Source organism: Rhea pennata, chromosome Z (assembly GCF_028389875.1).
Source record: "Rhea pennata isolate bPtePen1 chromosome Z, bPtePen1.pri, whole genome shotgun sequence".
Classification (NCBI taxonomy): domain Eukaryota; kingdom Metazoa; phylum Chordata; class Aves; order Rheiformes; family Rheidae; genus Rhea; species Rhea pennata.
The window spans coordinates 30,825,531-30,848,303 of NC_084702.1; the positions used below are offsets into that span (position 1 = coordinate 30,825,531).

Sequence of the window (22,773 nt, forward strand, 5' to 3'; positions counted from 1 at the left end):
TGAGGACATAATGCCCCCCTGTGGTAGTGTTGGTTCAGATGTCTGCATGGCTTGCCATAAGTTTTAAACGATTTTATTTATACAACAGTGCACATTAAGATTTAGCTTGTCCTCCTAACCCTGCTTGTTCTGGTTTTTGTGGGATTAAGTCAGGTTTTTGGTGTGCAACTTAGTAACTTTACCTTCAGCAGATTTTAAAAATAATGCAATTGGTATTTTCCGTACGCAAGTTGCTGCTATGCTGCCACATGTGTTTCAATCACATGCTCTTGTAGCACCCCTTAGTGGTGAAACTATCTCTTGATTTATGGCTGCACAAGACAGATTTTTCAGTCACCAGATAATGTTTCTATTTTTCAGTACGACACAGTAAGAGGAGCGCACTTTGAGGTACCTGCACAAAGAAACCCCTGTAGCACTCATCAACCTCACCTGCCCGATCTCCAAGAGAACACATCCCTGACACGCTCAGGTCTGTCCCAAGGGGGAGGCCAACCTACACCTCGCTCCCACGGATCCCAAAATTGATCAGCAGCTCTGGCCTACATTTGCATTTAAGATTTGGTGATTTGTTCTCTTAGTTTCAGTAACGGCAGTTCAATACACAGCAAGAAACACCAGTTGGCCTGAGTAATGCTTTCATTCACTCCTCTATCAGAAATTTGTGCTATATCTCAAATACCCTGTTAACACTGAGTAACTAAGTAACTTGCATTATCATGCTGTACTTTCGCTGGGACTCCAACAGCCAGGCTTGGCAAAAGATGCCTCTTTTTCTGCAAACAGTTATTCTGTTTCACCATGGATTGAGCCAAAGCCCACCGAAGTCAATAGGGATCCTTCCCCCTTCTTGCTTTCTATGCTGATAGTTCATTACCCTTTAGAGTACACCGGCAGAAGTCAGATTAACCTGCTCAAGGAAACTGAAGCAGTTTTAATACTACTTTATGCCACATCTTTCTTTTTTCAAAACGTTATTTTAGGCTGTACATCCTCGAGGGCAAGAACTACATTTACACAGCACTTGCAGTGCTGCCGTACTCTAAGTTACTCAGTATAGCTAATACCGAGCAGCAGCCTCTACACTCGTGTTAATAAGCCTTCCAGGAAAGATGCTTCACATCTTAATATCTCTGATGTGGGGTGACTGTCCATATCTGTTCAGATGGGCACAGATCCCCAGAGACCTGCATGGACCAGATCTCCAGAGACCTACATGATCACCTCTGATCACACAATGAATCTGTGCAGTGTCAGAACATAGCCTCGATCTCTTCACTCCTACTCATCCAGCTCAGGCACCAGTCCCTTTCGTTCCCTGAGGTATGCTTCTGTCTATCATCTCAGACAATTCTTTTTTGACCTCTTCCTTTAACATGCATTTTTGCATGAATGTGTTTTTACTGTTGTTTCTTTCCCCAGGCCACCCATTTGTTCGAAGACAGTGAACAGAGCACTGTCATCCACTTATTTGGTTTTCATGTAGCTATTCACTGATGACATTTCCCCAGCAGAAGCTCACGCTGTGCTCCCAATGTAGCAAGGTTTTGCATCAGGAAAACGTCTCTTTCTGTGTCACAGCAGCAGTTCAGCGAAGTCTCTGTTTGAACTCAGGCAGGTCTGCCCTTACCATTTCTGACAATGGAAAGAGCCATTATTGGGCCACACAGATTTTTTTTGCCATCCTCAACATTCAGAAAAGCTCCCCAGGAAAGCCATACAGATCTGAAAGAAGTTCACAGGCAGTAACAACCCTTGTTCCCTCGGTACTTCAGAGAGGTACGGACTGCTCTAGGTCTACCTCCACTAGATTTTACACTCTCCCCTGGTGCTAGCAAGGCTATCCAGTTTGGACCTTCATGTATACAGCCCCCCACGTTTTCTCTCTGTACCCTTTACCTCTGAAGTGTGCAGAGTGGCAGAGGGGGCAGAAGGAGTAAGAGGGATGTAATAGTCCTCCTGGGCCAGCTGCCTTTCCTGTGCTTTCCTTCATCGTGCCAGTAGGTAGCATTACTAGCCAAAAATGTTTTCTTTCAGCATTCTTTCTTGGCACCAGGAAACAACATTTTGGAGAAGCAGAACTATTTCACAGGTTGTTTCTTTTTTTGGTCCATTTGCTACAGTTTTTCATGACAAACATCCAAATTCCCCTAGATTTGAAATGTCAGAAGTTTAGAAGGTTCCGGTTTGAAATATCACACACATATATATAAATGCATATGTGTATGTATATACATTACAGTTACTCCTGTTCTTGTTAATTTCTGAAGGTTAAAATGCACCCAGATCAAAGCAGGAAATTTTGATTGTCTATTATGGCTCAACTTTCTCAAGTTGCTGAGTAAGCTGGCCAGTGATTTGACTGTAAATCACATATACTGTTCTAAAATGGATATGTAAGTGTGTAAGTAAGTGTGGATTTTGGTACTTAGCTTTAGTATCCAAGATGGAGAATGGGGTTGAGAAAGCTCTCATTGTCTCACGGCTGTCCCAGGAGATGCAGGGGGATGTCAAGGGGCAGCTTATTCCAGATGTCTGCCGTGCTTCTGTCGCAGCCACAGACAGTGGCCTTACTTTGGAAAACTCCTAGATGTAATATTGAACACTGCCTTCACCCCAGAAACCTAAATATATGAAGAAATGTGCTGTCATGGCTTGCGGACCAGGCATAGGCTCTGCAAGAACGTCCATAACTGAGAAAGTTCCTTGCAAAAAAATAACAGACAGCTAACCCTTTGCACACAAATTATGGTTCATCCACAATCCTTGAAATGGGAAGACATGAGGACACAGCAGAACATCCTGGGAGGCCATTTGCAGTCTCACTGCCTTTCTGCAGTGTTTTGGAGGACTGATATTTTCTGAAGTGTGCACTGCAGTCTCTGTCAAGGCCAGTCCCATCAGCTGCTCCCTCAGCAAAGACTCCTTGCTCCTACAGCTCCTTCATGCTGTTACCACATACCGGTATATCGCAAATAAATTTTTCAGGCAAGCTGCCACATCAAATTCTTTCTCTTGTGGGTGGTCTTTGAGAACAGTAGGGCCCTGTCTGTATTACCAGTCTTGATAACAGACTGTTTACTACGTTAGGATTCAACAGTTTAGATTTTTTTGCTTGTCTAGACAGATTTGCAGCTCCAATCTTTTTAAAAGTATGACTTTGAGTCAATTACTGATGTAATCCACTGGTGGAGTGCATCGCATTGTTTAAAGCAAGTCTTGCACTCGTACTTTCTACTTTCTTTAATCTAGTAGTCTTGCAGACAAGCGAACTGCATTTTTTTTCCTGAAAGACTGTCTCCTTGCCTGAACAGGGGACTAGTTCAATAACTGAAATTTGTGTAAATCAAAAATTTGCTGTTTGCTTTTGAAGACTGTAAATTGTTATAGCTCAGAATCTGTTTATCCAGTAAGCGGGAACTTTAAAAATAGTGGAGAGTCATAACGAAATAACAACACACGGCTGTGTCCAGCCTGCCTGTCCCACAGCCCTTAGCAAGCGCTCGTAGCGGCAGTCCTGAAAGAGGCCTGAAGCGATTTTCTGCTGAATCTCAAACTGCTAATTCCCCGGTAGCCCACGCGCCTACCGCTCCAGCGCGGGGCGCGAGGGGCGGCGTGGCGGAGCGCAAGCCCCCAGCTCCCAGCGAGGGCGCGGGGAGCGGGGCAGGCGGCGGGCGAGGGGGCCTCCCCGGGCGCCGTCCCGCTGCGCGCCGCGGGAGCAGCCCGCTCGCGGACCCCACCCGCCCCTTCCCGCGGGCGCGACGACGTTTTCCCCCCGTCTGTTTTTCCGCACGGGCCAGGCCTGAGCTCAGCGGCAGGGGAAGGGGGCTGGGGGTAGGAACCGGGCGGACGCGGGGCCTCCGACGCCGGGAGGAAGGTAGGCGGCAGCTGGCCCAGCCACGCGTCCCGTGGTCCCTGCGTACCCCGTAAGCCAACGTTCGTCTGCAGCGGCCAACGTCTAGATACCTTATTGCTGCAGGGAGGGCAAAGAGGTGCTCGTTAACCTGAGGTAGGCAACTCGGGTGAAAACCCAAGAGAGCAGGTGGCTGTAGGGCGAGACCAAGCTGCAGAGAGGAGAAGCTGCCGGGGCTGCTGCCACTGCCACCGAGACATCACCTTCACCAAGCTGCAGATACGCACGTGTGTAAATCAGAGCTGCTCACAGGCACATCAGAGCATGTCTTGGATGCAGCCCTGTCTAGCATGCTGTAGGAGACGCTGCTTGAGCAGGGGGGTTGGACTAGATGATCTCCAGAGGTCCCTTCCAACCTCAACTATTCTGTGATTTTGTGAAAGGCAAAGGAGGGGGGGAGAGTGCTGCATTCACTGCCATAGCTGCAAAGATACTGCTTGAAAACACACATCCATGGAGAAATGTGTGGTCATACCAACGGCGAATACCACCCTGCGTTCCACACCCAGGCCTGGTACTGAACGAGTTTTTCCCCCATGGACTTCAGCTTTTAGCCCATGTGTAATATCTGTCATATATTATATCCCTAGTTATTTGTTGAACAGCTGCACAAATATCACAATTAGGAGAATATAATTTAATCACTCAAAAACACAGCCTGTATGAAATGATGAACAAAACAGTCCTATTCCTTGTTTCCAAAACAGCAGCATTAAGAGGTCCAGCACAGATGTATCATTTTCATTTCAAGATGTTTTCTGTATTGGGCGGTAATAATCAGTAGCAGTTTTATTTCAAAGGTATTTTATATAAGTATATATAAAATATATATATATTTTATATATATATATATATTTTTTATATAAGTATATGTATGAAATACAATCAATATGTAGAGGCCATTTAATTAAAAAGGCTATGAGATGCAATGAGCATATTGCACAGAAGAGATTTTCAGGCATTTTTACAACTATGGAAAGAAATATTTTCATGTTACAAAGTGGAGAATGCAATGCTCTTATGACTAGACACAATCTAACAGAAATGAATTAGACAACATTTTGAAAGGACTGAACTGTTTCATACTCCAAGGGTTGATGATACTTTTGCTCCTGAACCACAGAATTTTACCTACAGCATTTAGTTCTAATGATGATTAACAACATCCAAAAGAAACATCTTCATTGCTTCTTCCTTAAAAAACAGCAAAATGATCTTGAAATAACCACCCTTCCACATGTACAAAGTGGATGTTAAGACTTCCACTTGCAGATTGTTAAAACTAAATTTCGTCTGAGTGCCAGAAGTGACATTTATTACACTTTCTTTCCTGCAGATGTAGGGGATAATTTCAGGAGAATTTTGGAGAAAGGTCCCAAACAGGGCTTGCTTCCCATGTGCACTCTGCCAGTGCTGCTCTACAGTGCTCCCACCACTCAATGCTTTTGCTAGCAGCCTTCAAGAGTATGGCTCCGACATGATTTTTCTCCAAAGACATTATTTCATTTTTTCATAAAAGGCACAAAGAAAATCCTTTCTTGAGAGAGAAATGATAATGCTGCCAGTGACATAATCACACCAAGATCTGTATTTGCTTATGTTTCTCTTAAAATACTAAATTCTAAAATCTTGTCATTATGTAAGAATTGGAGCTTATGCCATTAAATATTTTTAAAGTAAATGCTAGATTTTTGTGCCCACAGATAAAGCATGCAAATTTCAAAAGTTCAAAAAACAAACAAACAAGTACTTGCTACATATTAAAATCTCATGATTTTAAGGCTTTTTTAATGCTGGGGTTAGCAACGCTTGCCTGCAAGTGACCTATTTCTCCCTTAATCCCCAATTCTGACATGAATAAATATAAGTGTATGAGCAGCCTTACCGCATTCAGTGGAAGGACCCGGTGGCCCACGTGATTAAGGTGATTTTTTTGTGATTGACTGCAGACCTAGACCAAATCTGCTTGTATAACAAGCAAAGTACATATTATTTGGCAATCATTTTTATGATTTTAGTTTGGACATCTCAGCAGGGTCCTTAATTGTTCCTTGTGGGAATTACAATAATAAGAAGTATCTGGGGAAAGTTGGGACCTATGATCCTGTGTTATAAGTCTATGTGGTGTCATCTCTATTTGTCACTAGATTCCATATTTGTCACTAGATTCAATGTGGCCCACAGGAATTTCTGAAGTCAGTAGACTACATTTAGTGATTCAGCTCCATTCCACACAGCAAATATTACAGAGACTTTGCAGGTCACATCTGGCCAACAAACACCAATATACACTTTTTTGAATAGGGCCTTTGCTATCTTAACACAGCTTTACAAAAAACCTTTTTGGAATTCAGAAGTAAAATAAGCCTGCAAAATGCTTGTATTAAAATTAGATACATTAAACTTTCTAATTTGTAGCAAACAGTTATAAACAGTGAATAAACAGTTATCTACCATTGCATTCTGGTTTCATCCAGGAAAAGAGCGTTACTGCCTACTTTTTGCTGATTCTCCTGCCTCTTCCAGCTCATGTCAAATATTGTAGAGGAAGAAGGCAATCATAGGATCTTGCCAGCCATAGATTTTTTATGGCTGCAGACTTCCAAAACCTCCATATTTACATTCCTTGTGAAAGCTTTCTATTCTACTTTTTTTTCTTGTATATCTCCCAGTCTTTGCAAAAGAAACCAAAGACAAAATACTTTCTGAAAACAAAAATACACTACAAACAAGTCTGGAAATAAAGCAAGTGGTTGTTTTATTTGTGAACATCAAGTAAATGCAGGTATCTGCGGCCTCCAAGCTTATGTTAGAGTAGTAACAGCAGCAGCATTTCTCAGAACCTATCCAGAGCTCACTGAAGTCTCCAAAGACTTTATGGTCTTTGGAGAGGGATGCAAATGAATGTGCACATTAGATTCACTGGATCAAAGTATCCTTGGTAAGTGATCAGGACAGAGTTACCTCAAACTGATCTGACTCCTTGCACACACATGCACATACACAGACACGCATGCACACAGGCATTGCAAAATGCATCCCACTGAGCTTGTCAATTGCACATCTTCCAAAAAAACGACTCTCTTAGGGGTTCCTCCACCTCTTCTTCAGAGAGTTGGTAAATGCATGCAGGACTGTTTCTTGAAGTCTGTCACTGTGGAATACCCATAAAGGGATGAGCTGCAGGATGCACGCCTTCAAAACAATCAAGCAAAAACAATACAAAGACAAAAGGTTACAGAAGCCTCTTGAAAGAAATTAACTCAGTGTTCACAATGCTGTGGAAAATAGTAAGTGAAAAAGCTTCTACTTTATACTTTTAGTATGAATATTTCTTTTAACGGAAAATGTTCTCTTTCTTTTTCAGTTTTCAGAAGATTTGTTCTCTTCCCAATACTTTCATTCAGTGCTCATCATTGCAGCTGCCGTATATAAACATTTATTGTATTTTCTTAGTTTGGTTTTCTAAGAAAATGAAGTTCATATGATAGCAGTGGGGTTTTTTTGTTTGTTTGTTTGTTTGTGGTTTTTTTTTTTTTTTTTTTTTTTTTTTTTTTTGTCCTTTCCTTTTCCCATGAACTTTCCTTCACTCACCAATAGCTTGAATCTGCTGGCCAATTTCTGTAAAGGAATAGAGATCTCAAATGTATTTCCTAACAGTGTCATGAAAATAGGCAGCTGGAGAAAGGAGAATGACTAACTAGACCTGAGCACAGCTCAGGATACAAAAGCATAGAAAGCCACACTTCACTGAGGGCCAATGCACGTTGCTTGCATCTGCCTCCCTTCATAGTTTCTTATTAGCCTTAACAATTTATTCATCATTTCTCTTTTGAAGCCTAATCTTAATGTCTTTGAAGTCAGTGAAAAGACCCATACTGCCAGTCAGCCTTGGTCCCGCTTTTTGGACTCATTTACAAACTGTCAATTACCAGTATTTCATGGGCTAAGCATCCAAAAATCTCATCTCCAAACATGACATAATTCAGTGATTCACTAACAAACTCTTCTGCCGTCTTCATGATGAGATTGGGTTTTTGGTACATCGTCATTGGAGTAGAAACACCATAAGGAGCCACTGCCTAAAGTAAGAAATCAAAAGAATAGTGTAATGGGATCAAACACTTTCATAAGGGCTTTCATTTCACTGTGCAGAATACCCCAGCATCTGACAAATTATAATAGGTACTTGCTCTGAAATGGTACTGCAGTAGAATAAGGAAAAAAAAAACTATAGTTCCACACAGGGAAAAGAGAAAGCTTTGGCAGGAACGTCCTTCACTAAGGATGGCTACACACTACAGGTTTAGGCATCCCAGATCATATTCAATTATTCATTAAAATGAAGGTAAATATGGTAAGATATAGTATTACCTGTATGATAATTCCCTTTTCCTTATATTCTGCTTGTAGTGCTTTGGAAAAAATGCATATAAAAGCCTAGAACAAACAAACAGAATTATATTAGCACAGGAACCTGTAAGTACATGTACATATCATCACAAGTATGTGCACACGTGGTCCTTACCAAAATGACCAAGCATTACACAATCTAAGTCACAGTGTTGTGGCAAAAAAGCTATAAATGATCTTTTCTAGACACATCTCTGCTGCCCTGCATTAGGAATGGCAGGGTTGACTCTGCACGCAGTAAGATGTAGCCCAACACTAGTTCAAGGCAGACTTGAAACAAGTACTGTGCACGTTGTCCTGAAAGCTTTGTCTCGTTTCATGAAAATGCAGAAATATATATACCGGAGTCCCCTGTACACTAGCTCTTGGCACTGTTGCATGTGGCCCTTTTTTTTTTTTGGCTGAAACATACCGTCCCAATCCAAGGCTTATGCTGCTCCTTTCTCTTGCAGTAGAAAAGGGAGTGAAATCCAACTCATGTCTTAGGTGTATACATATCAGCATATTCTAGAAATAAGATTTTTGAAGTAATGTACTTAAGGATTTTGGTACATTGTCATTGGAGTAGAAACACCATATGGAGCTTGTTCATGCTCTACAGCTTCAGCCTTTTAAGGTTCCTGTTTCCAAGTTTTTTTCTCCACACCATGAAGAGCGACATGTACTAATTATTTTTTGTGTAAAAACTGTGGTAAAATGAGTCACTTCAGAAGCTAGACCTTTGAGAAATATTCAGAACTTGACAACCTTGACTCAAACGTCAGTAATCAGATGTACAAAAGCCATATTAAGGAGAAAATCTGATAGCATTCCACAGCCATCATTTGCCAGGTCTTACAATTTTAGGCACCAATAGTCTCATGATATGACATGAAACAATAATATGTTGGTAAGTTAAATAGCTTCCTTTCAGGGCACTGTAAAAAGCAGTTATGTTAAAAAAGTGCTTAGAAATAGATACTCAAGAAAAAGCAAAATCAGAAGATGACAAGCAATACACCGTATCAGTTTGAAATTAAGAAACTAAAATTGTATGGTTTGAACGTAGTTTTGAGTACAAGAAAGTTATTTTAAAAAGAGAGAAGGGAATAGAATTTTTACTTTTTAAATTTTTTAATCAATTTTTTAACCAAGTTATGTTCTAGCTGTGGTTCAGGCAAATATCATTCCTCAAGAGTTTTCATCTGAGACAAATCTGAGCTGAGTGGACTGTTTTAGGAGATTCAGTGAAAGGCAGTAATTCTGTATTTTGATATGCTCTTGGGTTTTAATTCAGAATAGTATCTCAAAATGAAATCTTTGAAGTCAGGCAACTCATCACCCACCAAGCAGTGATTCTTCTCTTCATCCCATAGCTATATCAAGTCTTGTGCATCTACAGTTTTGAGTAAACCAAATAAAACTGCCCAGTAAAAGTAATCACTGCCCTGAGTCAAGACATATTATGAGCATTAGTAAAATACTGTTAAATTACAGGCAAAAATCTTCCCATTATGAGCCATACCTTCAGCTGCATTTCAGGGAAATAATTTCACTTGTTCCCGGTCCTCAGCTAGTGCAACTTCACGTTGCTCCATTATTTCAATGGAGCAACACTGTCTCATGCCATCTGAGAACCTGGCCCTATGCTGCTGATACAGACATTTCAGTGAACATTTGGCAACTAATATTTTTTTATAAAGCAATGTGAAAGACTTACCTTAGAAGCCGAGTACATTGTGTATAGTGGACAAGGAAAAGTACCGAGGCCAGAAGACAGATTCAGAATAAGACCTTTCTGTCTGAAATTTAATTTCAGCATGATTATATTCAATTATACCCAATGGCATTACAGTAAAAACCTGTGGAGGTTGAAAACAACCTTCTCCCCCAGAAGACAGATCTCTCTTATTACATAGTACACTACATTCTCAAAGGATCTAATCTTTATAGTTGTTAAGTGCAATTAAGTCCAAAACAGCCTGGAATAATGTCATAAGTGGAATTTACTGCCTAGTACAGCCAGAACCATGGGAACATTGTACATGCTATTGTACACCTAACAGAGCAAAAACTGCCACCAAAAGAAGGATTTTATACTCCTAAGAAATTGATAGGTCTCCTCTGCTCATTAAGCAGCACATTCTTTCTCCTGTTTCTTGCATTTGTTGTTTCCATTTCCCTATTCATAACTCCCCACACAAATCAGTAAAAACAATTCAATCAGCAACACCCAGAAAAAAAAAGGACAGTAAAAGTTTTTTTTTGGCCCAGAAAAAAAGCATAGACTGTCCTCTAACACACAGTAGTAACAATGTTTTCTAAAAGCTCCACTGAAGAGCATAACTTCTAGTTTAATAACTCCCATGTCTAAAATACACACATTTTTTTAATGGAGAAAAGAAATCTGTATTTACAAAGCTGAACTAACCTCTCTGAGGAAGTATAAATATCTCCATTACATGAATAGTATTGCCTTGAGCACAGCTACCACAAAATGTTACAATATTTTCAAACGCAATTGCTTGCCTAACTAGGCCCACCATATGCAATTTTATTCTTGCAACATATGCATGTTTTTCCTGGAAGCAAGCTCCAGACTTTTATATTTTCTGTCTTGTTCTACAGCTGACAGATGGTTCATGGTATTTCCTATCATTCATTCACACAGCACTAACATCAACAGGAATAAATTGCACCAAGTGACATACCATTAAATTGGTGAAGTTAATCAAGAAAAAGCATAGCCACCACTAAACAAACTGAAAGCAACTGCTAAAACATATAGAAAGTTATAGTAAAAACTATAGTTATAGCAAAGTTATAGTATTAGAAGTTATAGTAGATATAGAAAATTAGAGTAAAAAAAGAGAGGGAGAGAGATTTTTACCGTGTCTCCATTTGTTTCAAAATTATTTGTGTCATCTGTAAGACAAGTAAGTTAAGAATTATATCCAGTCTCCCTGCTTCTGATTATATTTTTTGACTTATCATGTTTTTTCACACGATTCTTCATTTGCTGAAGCCCCAGCCATACGTATGCAACTCAAGCAACTGAAATATGGCACCTTGAAACTTCTGGGAAAAAATTAGAAATATTCATGGCCTGCCAATTGGCTGAATTCTTGTTAAAAAATTCCAAAGTTTAATCTGCTAAGTGGTGAAAATCTCATGCTTATCCAAAAGCTTTTCAACAGTATCTGAATTTCCTGAATCTTCAATATTTGATCAGAAGCCTAATGAGAAAGTAGGGTCACAGTGTTTTCATGCTTTCACTTCTGGCTCTACCTGGATCTGAAATAGTAGAAAATCATGAAAAGACAGCATCTTTTCCTGCTAGCAAAATAGACTTAGGATCATATTTATGCCAACTATTTAATCATCCATTCCTTTTTAACAATAGACTTAATCATGTTTATACTTTTTTAGAGCATAATTAAACCCATTTTTAGGTATAAAGCCTGTTGCTGGATGTTGTACTTGAGAAGTATTCTTGACATTAAGCCTAAACTCTTTGGGAATTGATACTCAGACTATTGACTTGCTATAAACACACACAGTGTATAAATCTCTGCAGAATAAGAGTATGACCTATATTGTAAAGGGCAGTAATGAAAAGCAGTGCAAATGAATGGTGTGATTTAATTCAACCCTTGATAATTCCCTGTGTTTTTTTAGAAGTGTGATTGTGTGCAAGGGATGAGTAGGAGCAGGGTGGGGTTCGCAAGCTTCACTTTCAGAAAGGATGTTAAAAAAAGAGAGGATGGAGGTGCATCATGTCAGCTTGAGCAGAGGGGAATTAACAAAGTGGTGGAAAACTTGGGAAAAGGTGCTGCCTCTGCTAGCCAAAATGCTGAAAGTCCACAAAAGCCAGGAAGAGGAAGCCAACAAAAGATTTCAAGCTAACTTAAACCTAGCCATTAGAAATACTGGCTAGGAGCATGATTTCATCGCAGAATGTTGGAGAAAAGTGAATACCGTAAAAGGCCAAAAATGAGGTGGTTGTAATAGCATGGGAAAGGAAGCCCTAGATCACAGTGAATTGGAAAAAGCTGATTTTGTGGCATGTGTAAAGTATGCAATGGCAAAGGGAGAACCTTTCTGTATCCAGACTGTCTTGGGGCAAACTGTTTGTTACAGGCCTGTTTGTGTGGGATATGTATGTTTACCACTTAGGTTTTGCAGATGTCTCTGTTCTTTTGATATATAAACAGAATAAGACTTGGGAGCAGAAAGTTCATTTAAAAACACCTTATAAAAGAATGTGTTTTAATTGACAGATATTCCATGATTTATTATCTGAAGTCATTAAGCAGTACAAATTTGGGAGGTAAGCTTGCAAGCCAAGGAAAGAGGAACATCTGCTGACAATTTTTATGCCATGTTTAGAAAAACATTAGCCAAGGTTGAGACAAACTGTAAAGTGTTCTGCTCTTGTTCACGTTTACATGCTGCTTGCACACAGTAGAGCAATGTAAATCTTAACCAGAGGTAGAAAACACGAAACATTAACTGCCCCTATAAGCAAGGAGCCAAAGGGGTAACAACGGAGAACTGCGGTTCAGCTCCTGAGGTTTCTGTCCTGCACTGATGCAGAAACACTTTTGCAGAACAGAATGATGTCAAAAAGTGCCCTTCCAGTACAAAGCGCCAGACTGCGTGCCTTCTCCCCCTATAGATTTTGGTTCTGTAACAGATCTTTCTGTTTGCTGGAATCAGCCTGCTTTTGCAAAGCATTTCAGCTGCAGTGTAACAAAACGTCTCGACAAACCAACCGCGTTGAACAGTTTCCAGTCAGCGCTGATCAAAACGTTTCAAAAGCGCCTTTTGGTTCCACAGGGAACCAAAATTACTAATTCCCTGAAATAACACTGACATGCCTGTCATAAATGACTATCCGGGAATAAATGAAATGAAAATACACAGGAAAGGTAATTGGTCACTCTTTCATGGAATGGCATGTTTTCCAATAAAAATGTTATGGATTAGATATGGGTGTGGCACATACCTTTGTAACAGAAATAATGTTGCAGTTGATGAGGCTCTGCAGGAAGCAAGAAAATAGTAAGTATATAGTTAATTTAAGATTGTGTAGCTTATCTAGATGACATACATAGAAATTCCAACCGAAAAACTATCTAGCAAAACAGTTGCTTTTTCAGCTGCTAAGCTTGCCTCAGATTTTCACTGCCTGTGCCTAAAATTTCAGGTACTCAAAGGGAGGCTAACCTTGGATGTATTTTTTCTAGCCTTGACATTCAAACTCCCCAATTTTATATTCCTTTGATTCTGTGTGCAGCGTTTGGCTCAGCCAAGACTCTGCACATGCAACACCTGGAAGCCTGGGTGCCAAGCAGTGCAGGCAGCAGCGAATGAAACCAGATGGATACAGAGAGCAAACTATAAAGTGTCCCCATGACACTGGATGACTCCCAGTGACGGAGGCTACGACATATTTTATAGCCTGCCAATGCAGTATACTGGCCATGTAGAGAAACCCTCTTAAATCCAGCAAACGAACCCAGGCCACAGCTTCCACCTAGCTGCCATCACATAGCATTGTACCCACGGCAATTAGTCTAGCAGAGCCCCTCTCTCACGTGGTTATATTGCTTCTGGGCTGCAGCTCTAAAGGAAGCAGCCTGCCTGAGGACCTCTAAGTTGTGCCAGATTATGGAGCACAGATGGCATGGGTGCTGTGGCAGGTGGCAGCAAGAAAATCTGTTTTTTCCACAACTAAAACTGTATAGGTAAACAACAATAAGGCAAAGAAAATCTTGATCAGGTCCATAGTCCTCTAAAACTATTCTGTATGTATAACTTACTTCTCAAAATAGGAAACTTCATTTAAACTGGTTGTATTTTTCAGTTTTCACATACTTAGGTAACAGTGTTTCAAAGAAAGGAAGCTCTAATAATATTAGCAAGAACCAAATACTTCAGCTGAGCCTGTGACCGGGCTGGACCCCATTACATTACGTATGATCAGTGAGCCAGAGAGGCTGCTGATCTCTGCTACACCAGGGCCAACTGCGCTCTCTGATCTGTTGCTAAGCGTCTGCACCAATTTAGCTGAAATCTACCATGCTTTTTCTCTTGCATGCTCTTCTGAACATTCAAAACGAAACAAAACTATGCTCCTCCAGGCCCCGTTCTTTTCCTGCTCAATTGAATGGTTAAACATGCGCCGATTGTAGTAGGCGCAGAATCTGTCCCTTGTTAAGTGGAATTATAGTTCCTAATTGTTACAGTGCAAGTAGAAAACCACAGAGTAATCCTACCTCATCTACGTCTGGTCCATTAAGGAAACGGCACGGAAGAGGATTATGAAGCATTCCAACATTGTTAACTAATCAAAGGAAACACAACGATAAGAACCACATCTAGGGAAAGTACATAGCTCGGCTGGTTAAACACAACGGGCTCTCCCTAAGACTCAGACATTTTTAAGCTGTATATGAAAAGAGATGCCATCTAGCATTGAGTCCTGTTCTTACTGAAGTAATCTGTACTGACTTCAGTGAATGGAAAAAAAATTCAGTCTGTTTCTACAGATTGGGTTTGGGGTTTTTGTCCGGTTGGAGATTTCTGTTTGTTTGTTTCACTACTGAAAGGACAGATTCCTTTACCAACAACAACAAAAAAGTTTTCATTGTTCCTATATGGCTCATACCAACTAGGGATAGCCACAGGCTCATTTCAGACTGAATATAAGAATTGGACACAGCTGTAAAACAACCAATAGTGAAAACTAATTCCCTGGGGCTAGAGGAAGAAGTCACCCCACAAGCTGGATGCTGCTTGTAATGTGGCAGAGGAGCTTTCACAGGAAAGAAATCACTGTACAGGGTAGAGAAATGGAAAGCCCTTGGAGAATTTTAATTCAATTTAAAACTTGTTCATAACAACTAATGCTCAAATACACTGGGCACGCTTGGTTTTAGCAGTACTGCTAAGTATAACAAGCTGTTGTGATACACATTACTTTATATAGTTCTCTGTATAATACACTGCAGCCACAAAACATCTTTCAGTTAACAGGTTTTAGTGACTCACCCAAAACACCAATTTCCAAGCCTTCAAGACTTTCTTCAATACTCTCATATACTGAATCTTTAGTGAAATCAGCTTGTATAATCTTCACCTTTTGACCTGTGGCTTGCTCTGCAATTAAGAAAAAGGAGAAAATTCCTTTGCATCTGCACAGAGAGAAGGAGAACTACAACTGAATAATGAGTGAAATAATCAGATGTTCCATGTAATAATGCCCACTGCAGAAAAAGTAACAGAACTTTCTGGCTTTGAGAAGGCTCACAACACAAGCAAAATACTCTTGATGTAATCAGTTGTTTTCAGGGAATGGCCTGAGAAATATAGGATCAATTTATGCAATGAAATCAATGAAAAGCCCCTCATAAAACTATTTGGGCCCCAAGTAAGAAAAAAACAGAAATAAACAATACAGGACTTCTTCCCCCGGTTATCATAATATTTACAAAAGAGCACTGTCAGCATATGCTAGACAAGTAAATGTGTGTGCCAGATCTTCTACATAAGCTCCATTTTGCAGAATTGTTTCAAAGTGTTTTCCTGTACAAAATGACCATTTTAATAAGCAGACCTTATCTTTTCACGTAGAAGAAGGGGAAAACAGGCACTGTGATGCCTCCTTTTCAAACTACTCCTCTCCTGTTTTTACATTTGCACTCCCATGGACTGGACCTTCCCTAGGATTCTGCAGGACTAAAAGGCATTTAAGGGAGGATATAACTAACATTTTACAAGGTAATTTACACACAAGGGAAAAGGAAACATGTATGATTTTTCCACTGTCATTGTTATGCAGGAGTGGAGCCTAGCTCCACTTTTATCAGCAGTTGGTTTACTGCTGTCCACATTTTCAATGAAGTTTTATGAGAAAAAGTGGAAGAGACTAATTTATTCATTTTTAAAGGTGAGGTTCTCCTTTAAAGGGGCCCAATGAGGTCTCCTCTAACTAGAGGATAGCACTGTAAATTCTTGCTACTAAACCTGCTTTCAAGTTTTATGGGCAACCTGAAATCCAGATGAAGTTTGGTGAAAAAGTGACAAAGGGAAGCTGGGAAACATCAGTAGATAGTCTGAATGCAAACTGGCTGTAAGTGGCAGGAGTTCAGGCATGCATAGATGGCAGAAAGTCTGCCTTTCAGTCCTGCTTGGGAAACTGCCTGTGTTTGTTCAGAGCTTGGTTTTATATCTAATTTCATACAGGCAGGAGAGCACATTGCTCCACATGAGAATCAAACATACTACTATGTCTACCCAGAAACCTTGCCTCATATCTCCTAGCATACATTTAAATTTAGGAAGTGGCCAGTTATTCCTTGTGTCAGCTCCTCCATGGTGGTGAAGCTGGCAGGATGCCAGCCACGATTTCAGGTCCAGCGGGCTGGTTTGCACCAAAACAGGGCCCGCTCTGGAGGACCGCAGTGGCAGATCTCCAAGCTGTTCCCTCCTTGCTGCACTACACACTGCGAGACCGAGCTGCCTTTTGCTATTCAAGCAACACGAGCAGCCTGAGGAATGGCAGACTCCCTGGCTCCAGGTCTGAGAAGTGGGCTGCACCTTATGTGCAATTTTAGAGGACATCTGTCTCCATGACAGGGGTGAGAGGGAAGAAGTGCCCTTTTTCTTGCCTCTTCCCAGACTGCGGTTGTGTGTATGAAAGGGACAAAACATACCCTTTGAACCTTCAACCTATAAAAGCAACTCCAGTGGCAAATGACCCCCTAGCGGTCCCAGACCAGGGGAATGGTAGGACTACAAAGAATAAGGACATTGTGAGAGTAAACGCAGGGGAGAAAAAGAACAGAGCAGCAGCTGGAGCAGACGCCTATAGCGACCTTTGGATTCAAAGAGCTCTATAAACAAAACGAGATCGCCTTAAAAAGTGTAGTGATGTTGTGGCCATCTTTCTTTTGGGCAGTCAGAAGGGCAGCCAAATCTACAGAAACATAAAAATTAGGATCAAACAAACCATTTGGCCTGCCTCTGCATCCCCTTGTCTGCGCAGCGCTGTACTGCTGAAACCAGTGCTGTCAGCCAACAAACCAGTACTCCAGGTGGCTTTACTCTGTCTCATTTAAGAATGAAACAATATATTAAAAAACAATAAAACTATCATGCTGATAAATTAATTATCCAGGGACAGCTCTTTAGAAAATGATAATAATTCCGTAAAGGAGAGAGCCAAAAAAAACCCTTTCCAACGTTTCCCTCTCAGTGACACAGATTTATGACAGCCTTTGAAGACACAAGCCATTCTAACCTTTTTAAAAAGTCCTAAGTGTGCCAGAAGCAAAGGGCCTAGGTTTTCAAATATGAGCACATGTTATACACTTCTTTTTAATGAAGGGAAGATTAATCTAATGAAAATTTAAAGCTTGAATTGAGGTGTTTAATCTGATATGTTATAAAATGCATCATTAAGAAGGATACATCTAACTCCTTCTGACCTCAGACAACTTGGGAATCCTGCTTGTCAGAGAGGATAATATGCTGCCTTTTGAAATTTACCAAGAAGAAAATAAATCAGGCTGAAGCACAAAGCTGGTCAGAACATGCACTCTGCCAGAAACTCTTCCTTTAGGCGTAGAGAGTTACAAAGATCATCCAAAAACCTGAAATAGCAAAATAACGAGGGCCTGAGTGGCACAAGAACCGATCTTTGTAGGAATAAGAGACCCTTCTGAAGCAACTATCTCAGGATTTGAGTAAGAAAAGTACTCAGATTAAGAGGGTATTCGTATTCAGAGGAAATTCACAGACAGCAGGGCAAAACAAGAAGCTGAGTGAGCTATTTTAAAAACAGAAAGAGGTAAAAATAAGATTTAAGACTGGAGATACATGTAAAAAGTTCTATAATATTATAAAGCACAACATTTGGCTCTAGCTTTTCAAGAAATATATCCTCTCAGAAATACAGAGTAAAAACAATTCAGAAAGAACAGGAAAATAGAGAAAATCTGAAGAGAGAGGGTAAAAACTTAGAACAGAAAAAGATGATAGAAAATACTAGATAACACAAATTCAGTGAGAAAAAAAAAAATGGGAAAATACTGTTAACCGCTAAAGCACCCAGAAACATTCATCAAGGCCCTAAACCTCTTGGTTCTGTAGTTATGTGTACTGGAAAAAACAACCCCAAGCAGTAGTGCCTCACTAACAGGCAGCAGCAATACGCGATAGCTGCAGTTTAACAATAGGTAACCAAACAACCTTGGAGGGAAAAGGAAGGATGTGTCAAGCATTTTACGTTATGCAGTCATCTCAGCTTGTTATCTGCTCAGCTCTGGGAGCTAGCTCTTCTGGAGGGACAAGGGATGGAAGGAAAATAAAACAGAGAGGAAAATGAACTTCTAGGAACAAAAGCAGCTAAATGAATTAGCACCTTTACAGGTCTTACTGGGAATAAATCACATTTGATTCTAAACCGTTCTGTAGGGTGATTTTTTTCGTTCTATCGTTTCATATTAGTGGACATAATTTCATCAGCAAAGGTTGATAACCTTGTTACTGTATTACAAACTCAAATGCATGAACCACACACTCCGCTAGTCCAAACCAAAGTATCTGAGGATCAAACACCTCACATTCTCTTAAATACAGATTTGTTTCTTCTTAGAAACAAAGAGTTCACTAAATAACTTCAGTGTCTTACAGAAGCAGCATTTTCTCTTCTACTTGGTTTAATAATATATCAGCTAAACAGTTCAGACCTTGATTACACCAACACATCCTGGCATGCATCTCTTCAATCAGGATCAACCCTCTCCACATAGCTTGCTTAGGGAGTGTAGGCAGAAGAAGTTAAAGGAGCGCAGTTAATAGCATGCCTCCATTGCTAACCTCCTGTTTTTATGGCTTGACCAGTGTTTCACTAGAATATAAAATGTGTTAAACGAGCAGTATGCCAGACACAATGGTTCTATTTGTCTGCTCACAGCAGGACTTATTTTGTTACCTTTTATCTCACATTCTGAAAAAGCCTTCCTGCTTGAATAGGTGGAAATTTTGCTTTTAATTGCAACATTTCTTTAGAGAAATGTTTCTCTTATTGCAGATTTCTGCCCACTCCAAATTCCAGTTCTGAGAGACATTCCCTGGAGCACCCCCAATTCACAGGACTCTTTGAAAGCCAAATACCGGGGCCTCTGGACTTACCCACACTTTAATCTCCTTTCATTTATACTCTTCAGTATCAAAATTGAACTTAACACTATGATTAGGCAAATAATATTGTCAGGTTGAAGAGGGAGACAACTGTCTTCATTATGATGTCCAACCCCTTGAAAAAGATATACGGTACAGCAGTTAAGGGGAAACAACTTGTTTGTGTAGCCTAAAGCAAACTTTTTGTCTAGACCTCTCTGTGCCTTAATCTCCTTGCATGTCAGTTAGGGATAACAATAACTGCTTAGGCTGAGACACTGCTTGTTTAAGCAGTTTAGAAACAAAAAAAAAAAAAAATAGTGAGAGTTAGAAAATTTAGAAAACAGTAAAAACACTCTGGTTAAATTTTTCCTTCAGCTTTGGTTTCCATTATTTATTTACTCACATAAAACAACAGTAAGTTTAACCTTTCTCTCTCCTGCTCTGATGAGCGGCTAACTAGGATGAAGTTTGCAAGCTGAAATGAGGGGAACATTTCCAAAGCGTTAACATAAGCACACGTTTAAAAGCCTGACCTAGAGCCCCCTGCTGATTTAATGGCCTTCAGATCATACACTCTGTGCTTTTCTTCACTCTGTCTTCCTCTTCCTCTCCTTCCTTTTGTTTGTGCCATCTACTTGTTGTTATGTACTCATTTCCAACCTGACACAATAAATAACACATGCGTCACTCCGGGCTCAGCCAAAACCCGCAGAAAACAATGGAAAGATCTTGCTGGGATTTGCCACCAATTTCAGCAGACTTTGGGGAAAACTCTCTGTGCCCACAACCCAACCGAACATAGCGCAGACACGTAATCAGCGTAGCCTGAGCTCCTGGGGTCAAACCGTCCGCCCCCCTGCATCACAGACTACTTGAATAACACTGCTGGTGTCGGCAGGGTTTCCTCACGTGCAGAAAGTCACAGGCTGCTCTTGCAGGACACGCAGGAGTGTTTGAGGACAGGACATTTGAGCTATGCTTTTCAGGACACGGCCCGGCTGCTGCTACGTGTTTGTACAGAACTCAACACAGGAGGGCCTCAGTTAGGAAGGGGGCCAGTGGATGGCCTTAAATGAATCACAGTTCAGAAGAATTTACAGTATGTTATCTTTCCAGCCCTCCACCACTTCTTCTCTTTATTTAGTTAGTTTCATGAATCTTCTTTTTTTCCATTGTTTGATTATAATTTACAACACAAAGGAATTATAAAAAATTCTTAGTCTTTTTTTAAGGATTCTGACATTTTAATTCTTTAATATCTAGCTGCAAAGAAACACAACAATGGCAGTGGAGCCGGCCTAATTCCCATGGAATTTTTTTTTCTACTATTTCCTTAAGAGGAGCTAATGTAAGCTATAATCACATTGGCCTCATGGATATGGCTGCTTATAGAGATTGCACACAGCAAGCTGATGCTTTCCTGCACCAAAACTCCTTGCTTCTCAAGGGAACGCAGGTCTGTCCCTAGGGCTGAGGGAGAGGAATGGGCAGAAAATTCAGGAGCTCAGTCCTTGACTTTAGCAGCTTCACATTCAGAGATTACAGATTTCTTTATCCACTTAAAGCCTGTCATATCCCTGAGAGATGCTCTGCTCTCTCTGCAGATAAGTGTCCTTGACCTGATACTCTGTTGGAGCCAGCTGCCAAGCCTATTTAAAGGAAAGTCTTTCTGACAGAGGTGTGATCTTGGAATGACACACACTTAACACTAGAATCTGTAAATCAAACACTGCGTGAACAGAAGGAGAGACACTGAGAGGAATAACCTTGACTACAGCAATCTTTAAATTCAGTGGAGGATATAAACTCTTTCAACTCCTATAGGAACCCCAACCTTGGATCTCAATTTGTTTAAACAAGCCATTCACTAAACTAGTTTCCTCTGATGAAAAGAGAGTGAATGTTAATTCTAAAAATATTTAGCTGCTTTACCAAAAGCTAAATATAACTTGTATACCTTATAGAGAAAAAGCTAGCAAATACATTCATTTGACTTTTACTCTTACTTTGCTATGTTCCATTTACATTGATTTTCTTAGATTAGTTACTTTTTCTGGATTAAAAGAACAAGCCTAGAGGTAATCTTTTTTTCCGAGTCACAAACCGATTACTAGATTCTTTAGACAAACCTAGTATTACATATCATTTGCCTGCATTTACAGTTTTCAAGGTCAGGTGAAGCCAGCAGAGAACCTGCATCCATTTTTGCCTCTAATCCATGCCAGTGTTTGAATTCCAGCATATATTTTCAAAGCTATCCATGACTCATTTCGTAAGGTTCAAGCAAGGGAATATTACTGTAACTAATTTATAGCATTGCAGCCATGCAGCTGGGGCTATCCATGTAGCTATACCTGGGGTCCCACTATGGCAGCATACCTAGAAAACAGATGGACTCCCGAGCCCTGTGGAGCCAGTCTGCTAAACCTGAAGATGAGTTTGAGACAAGCACTTACCAACTTCAGTGGCTACTCTCTGAAGCTTTTCGAGAGTTCTGCTTATCATAACTATATTTAGTCCACGTTTTGCCAGCTACAATAGAGGGACATAAAATTTGTTAGAAAAAACAATGAGGTGACAAGAATCTTTATAAACTTCCCCAGTTTTACAATAAAAACAATTATAGATTTTTTGTAGTTGCTTTCATTCATCCATCACCTGCTGAATGAGCAAACAACAAATGTTAAAACAAGGCCAAACATTAATCAGAGTTCTTACCATCTGCCTAAAGCTCTTCTTCACTAAATAGTCTTGGACTTGCACAAGAAAAATATACCGGACTATTGTCCAAAATCACCCAAATATACCCCCAAATAAATAATTTGAACACTTTTCAAATGAATGAATGCCTACATTCTGAAAAGACAATCTGACATTTCCCAGAAAAGGGATTTTTACTTGGAAAAAGCCAAATACATTGATGACTTCCTAGTCATTTTACAGGACTGCTCTCCACCCCATCTTTTCTTTCTTTTCTTTTCCCCCCACCCAAGAAGTAGATTAGAATCATAGAATCAGTAAGGTTGGAAGGGACCTCTGGAGAGCATCTAGTCCAAGCTCCACACTCACCAGGGTCACCTAGAGCATGTTAGACAGGGTTGCGTGCAGGCTGGCGTTGAATATCTCCAGAAAAGGAGACTCCACAACCTCTCTGGGCAACCTGGTCCAGTGCTCTGTCACTCTCACAGGGAAGAAATTCCCCCTCACGTTCAGGTAGAACTTGCTGTGCTTCAATTTCTGCCCATTGCCTCTTGTCCTGTCACACAGGGCAACCT

General features: G+C 40.4%; 2 protein-coding genes across 3 annotated transcripts in view; both read right to left on the minus strand.

Moving 5' to 3' along the window:
* Positions 1-6,654: 6,654 nt before the first annotated feature.
* HSD17B3 (hydroxysteroid 17-beta dehydrogenase 3) lies at positions 6,655-22,028 on the minus strand. 2 transcript variants are annotated; one of them, XM_062599901.1, is made up of 8 exons: positions 21,955-22,028; positions 15,362-15,469; positions 13,314-13,349; positions 11,196-11,230; positions 10,026-10,107; positions 8,288-8,353; positions 7,846-7,995; positions 6,655-7,108 (listed from the first exon to the last, which is right to left on the minus strand). In XM_062599901.1, exons 2-8 carry the CDS (start codon positions 15,407-15,409, stop codon positions 6,998-7,000), a joined length of 528 nt encoding a protein of 175 aa, XP_062455885.1. In that variant the 5' UTR covers positions 15,410-15,469; positions 21,955-22,028; the 3' UTR covers positions 6,655-6,997. The 2 variants fall into 2 exon arrangements, with proteins under 2 accessions (XP_062455885.1, XP_062455886.1); XM_062599902.1 differs by lacking the exon at positions 21,955-22,028 and adding an exon at positions 17,322-17,494.
* Positions 21,976-22,773, minus strand: part of SLC35D2 (solute carrier family 35 member D2) — a 35,628-nt gene continuing 34,830 nt past the window's right edge. Inside the window, exon 13 of the mRNA XM_062599900.1 lies at positions 21,976-22,030. The gene's annotated coding sequence lies outside the window, so the exon portion shown is untranslated. The remainder of the gene's footprint in view (positions 22,031-22,773) is intronic.

What these genes read in the sequence shown, in the direction of transcription:
- HSD17B3 (XM_062599901.1), bottom strand. Translation starts at nt 15,409, where the DNA reads ATGAGAGTATTGAAGAAAGTCTTGAAGGCTTGGAAATTGGTGTTTTGG. An exon ending in CTTGGAAATTGGTGTTTTGG is followed by an intron (nt 13,350 to 15,361) that starts GTGAGTCACTAA and finishes TGCTTCCTGCAG; the next exon opens with AGCCTCATCAACTGCAACAT. An exon ending in AAAAGGGAATTATCATACAG is followed by an intron (nt 7,996 to 8,287) that starts GTAATACTATAT and finishes TTCTTACTTTAG; the next exon opens with GCAGTGGCTCCTTATGGTGT.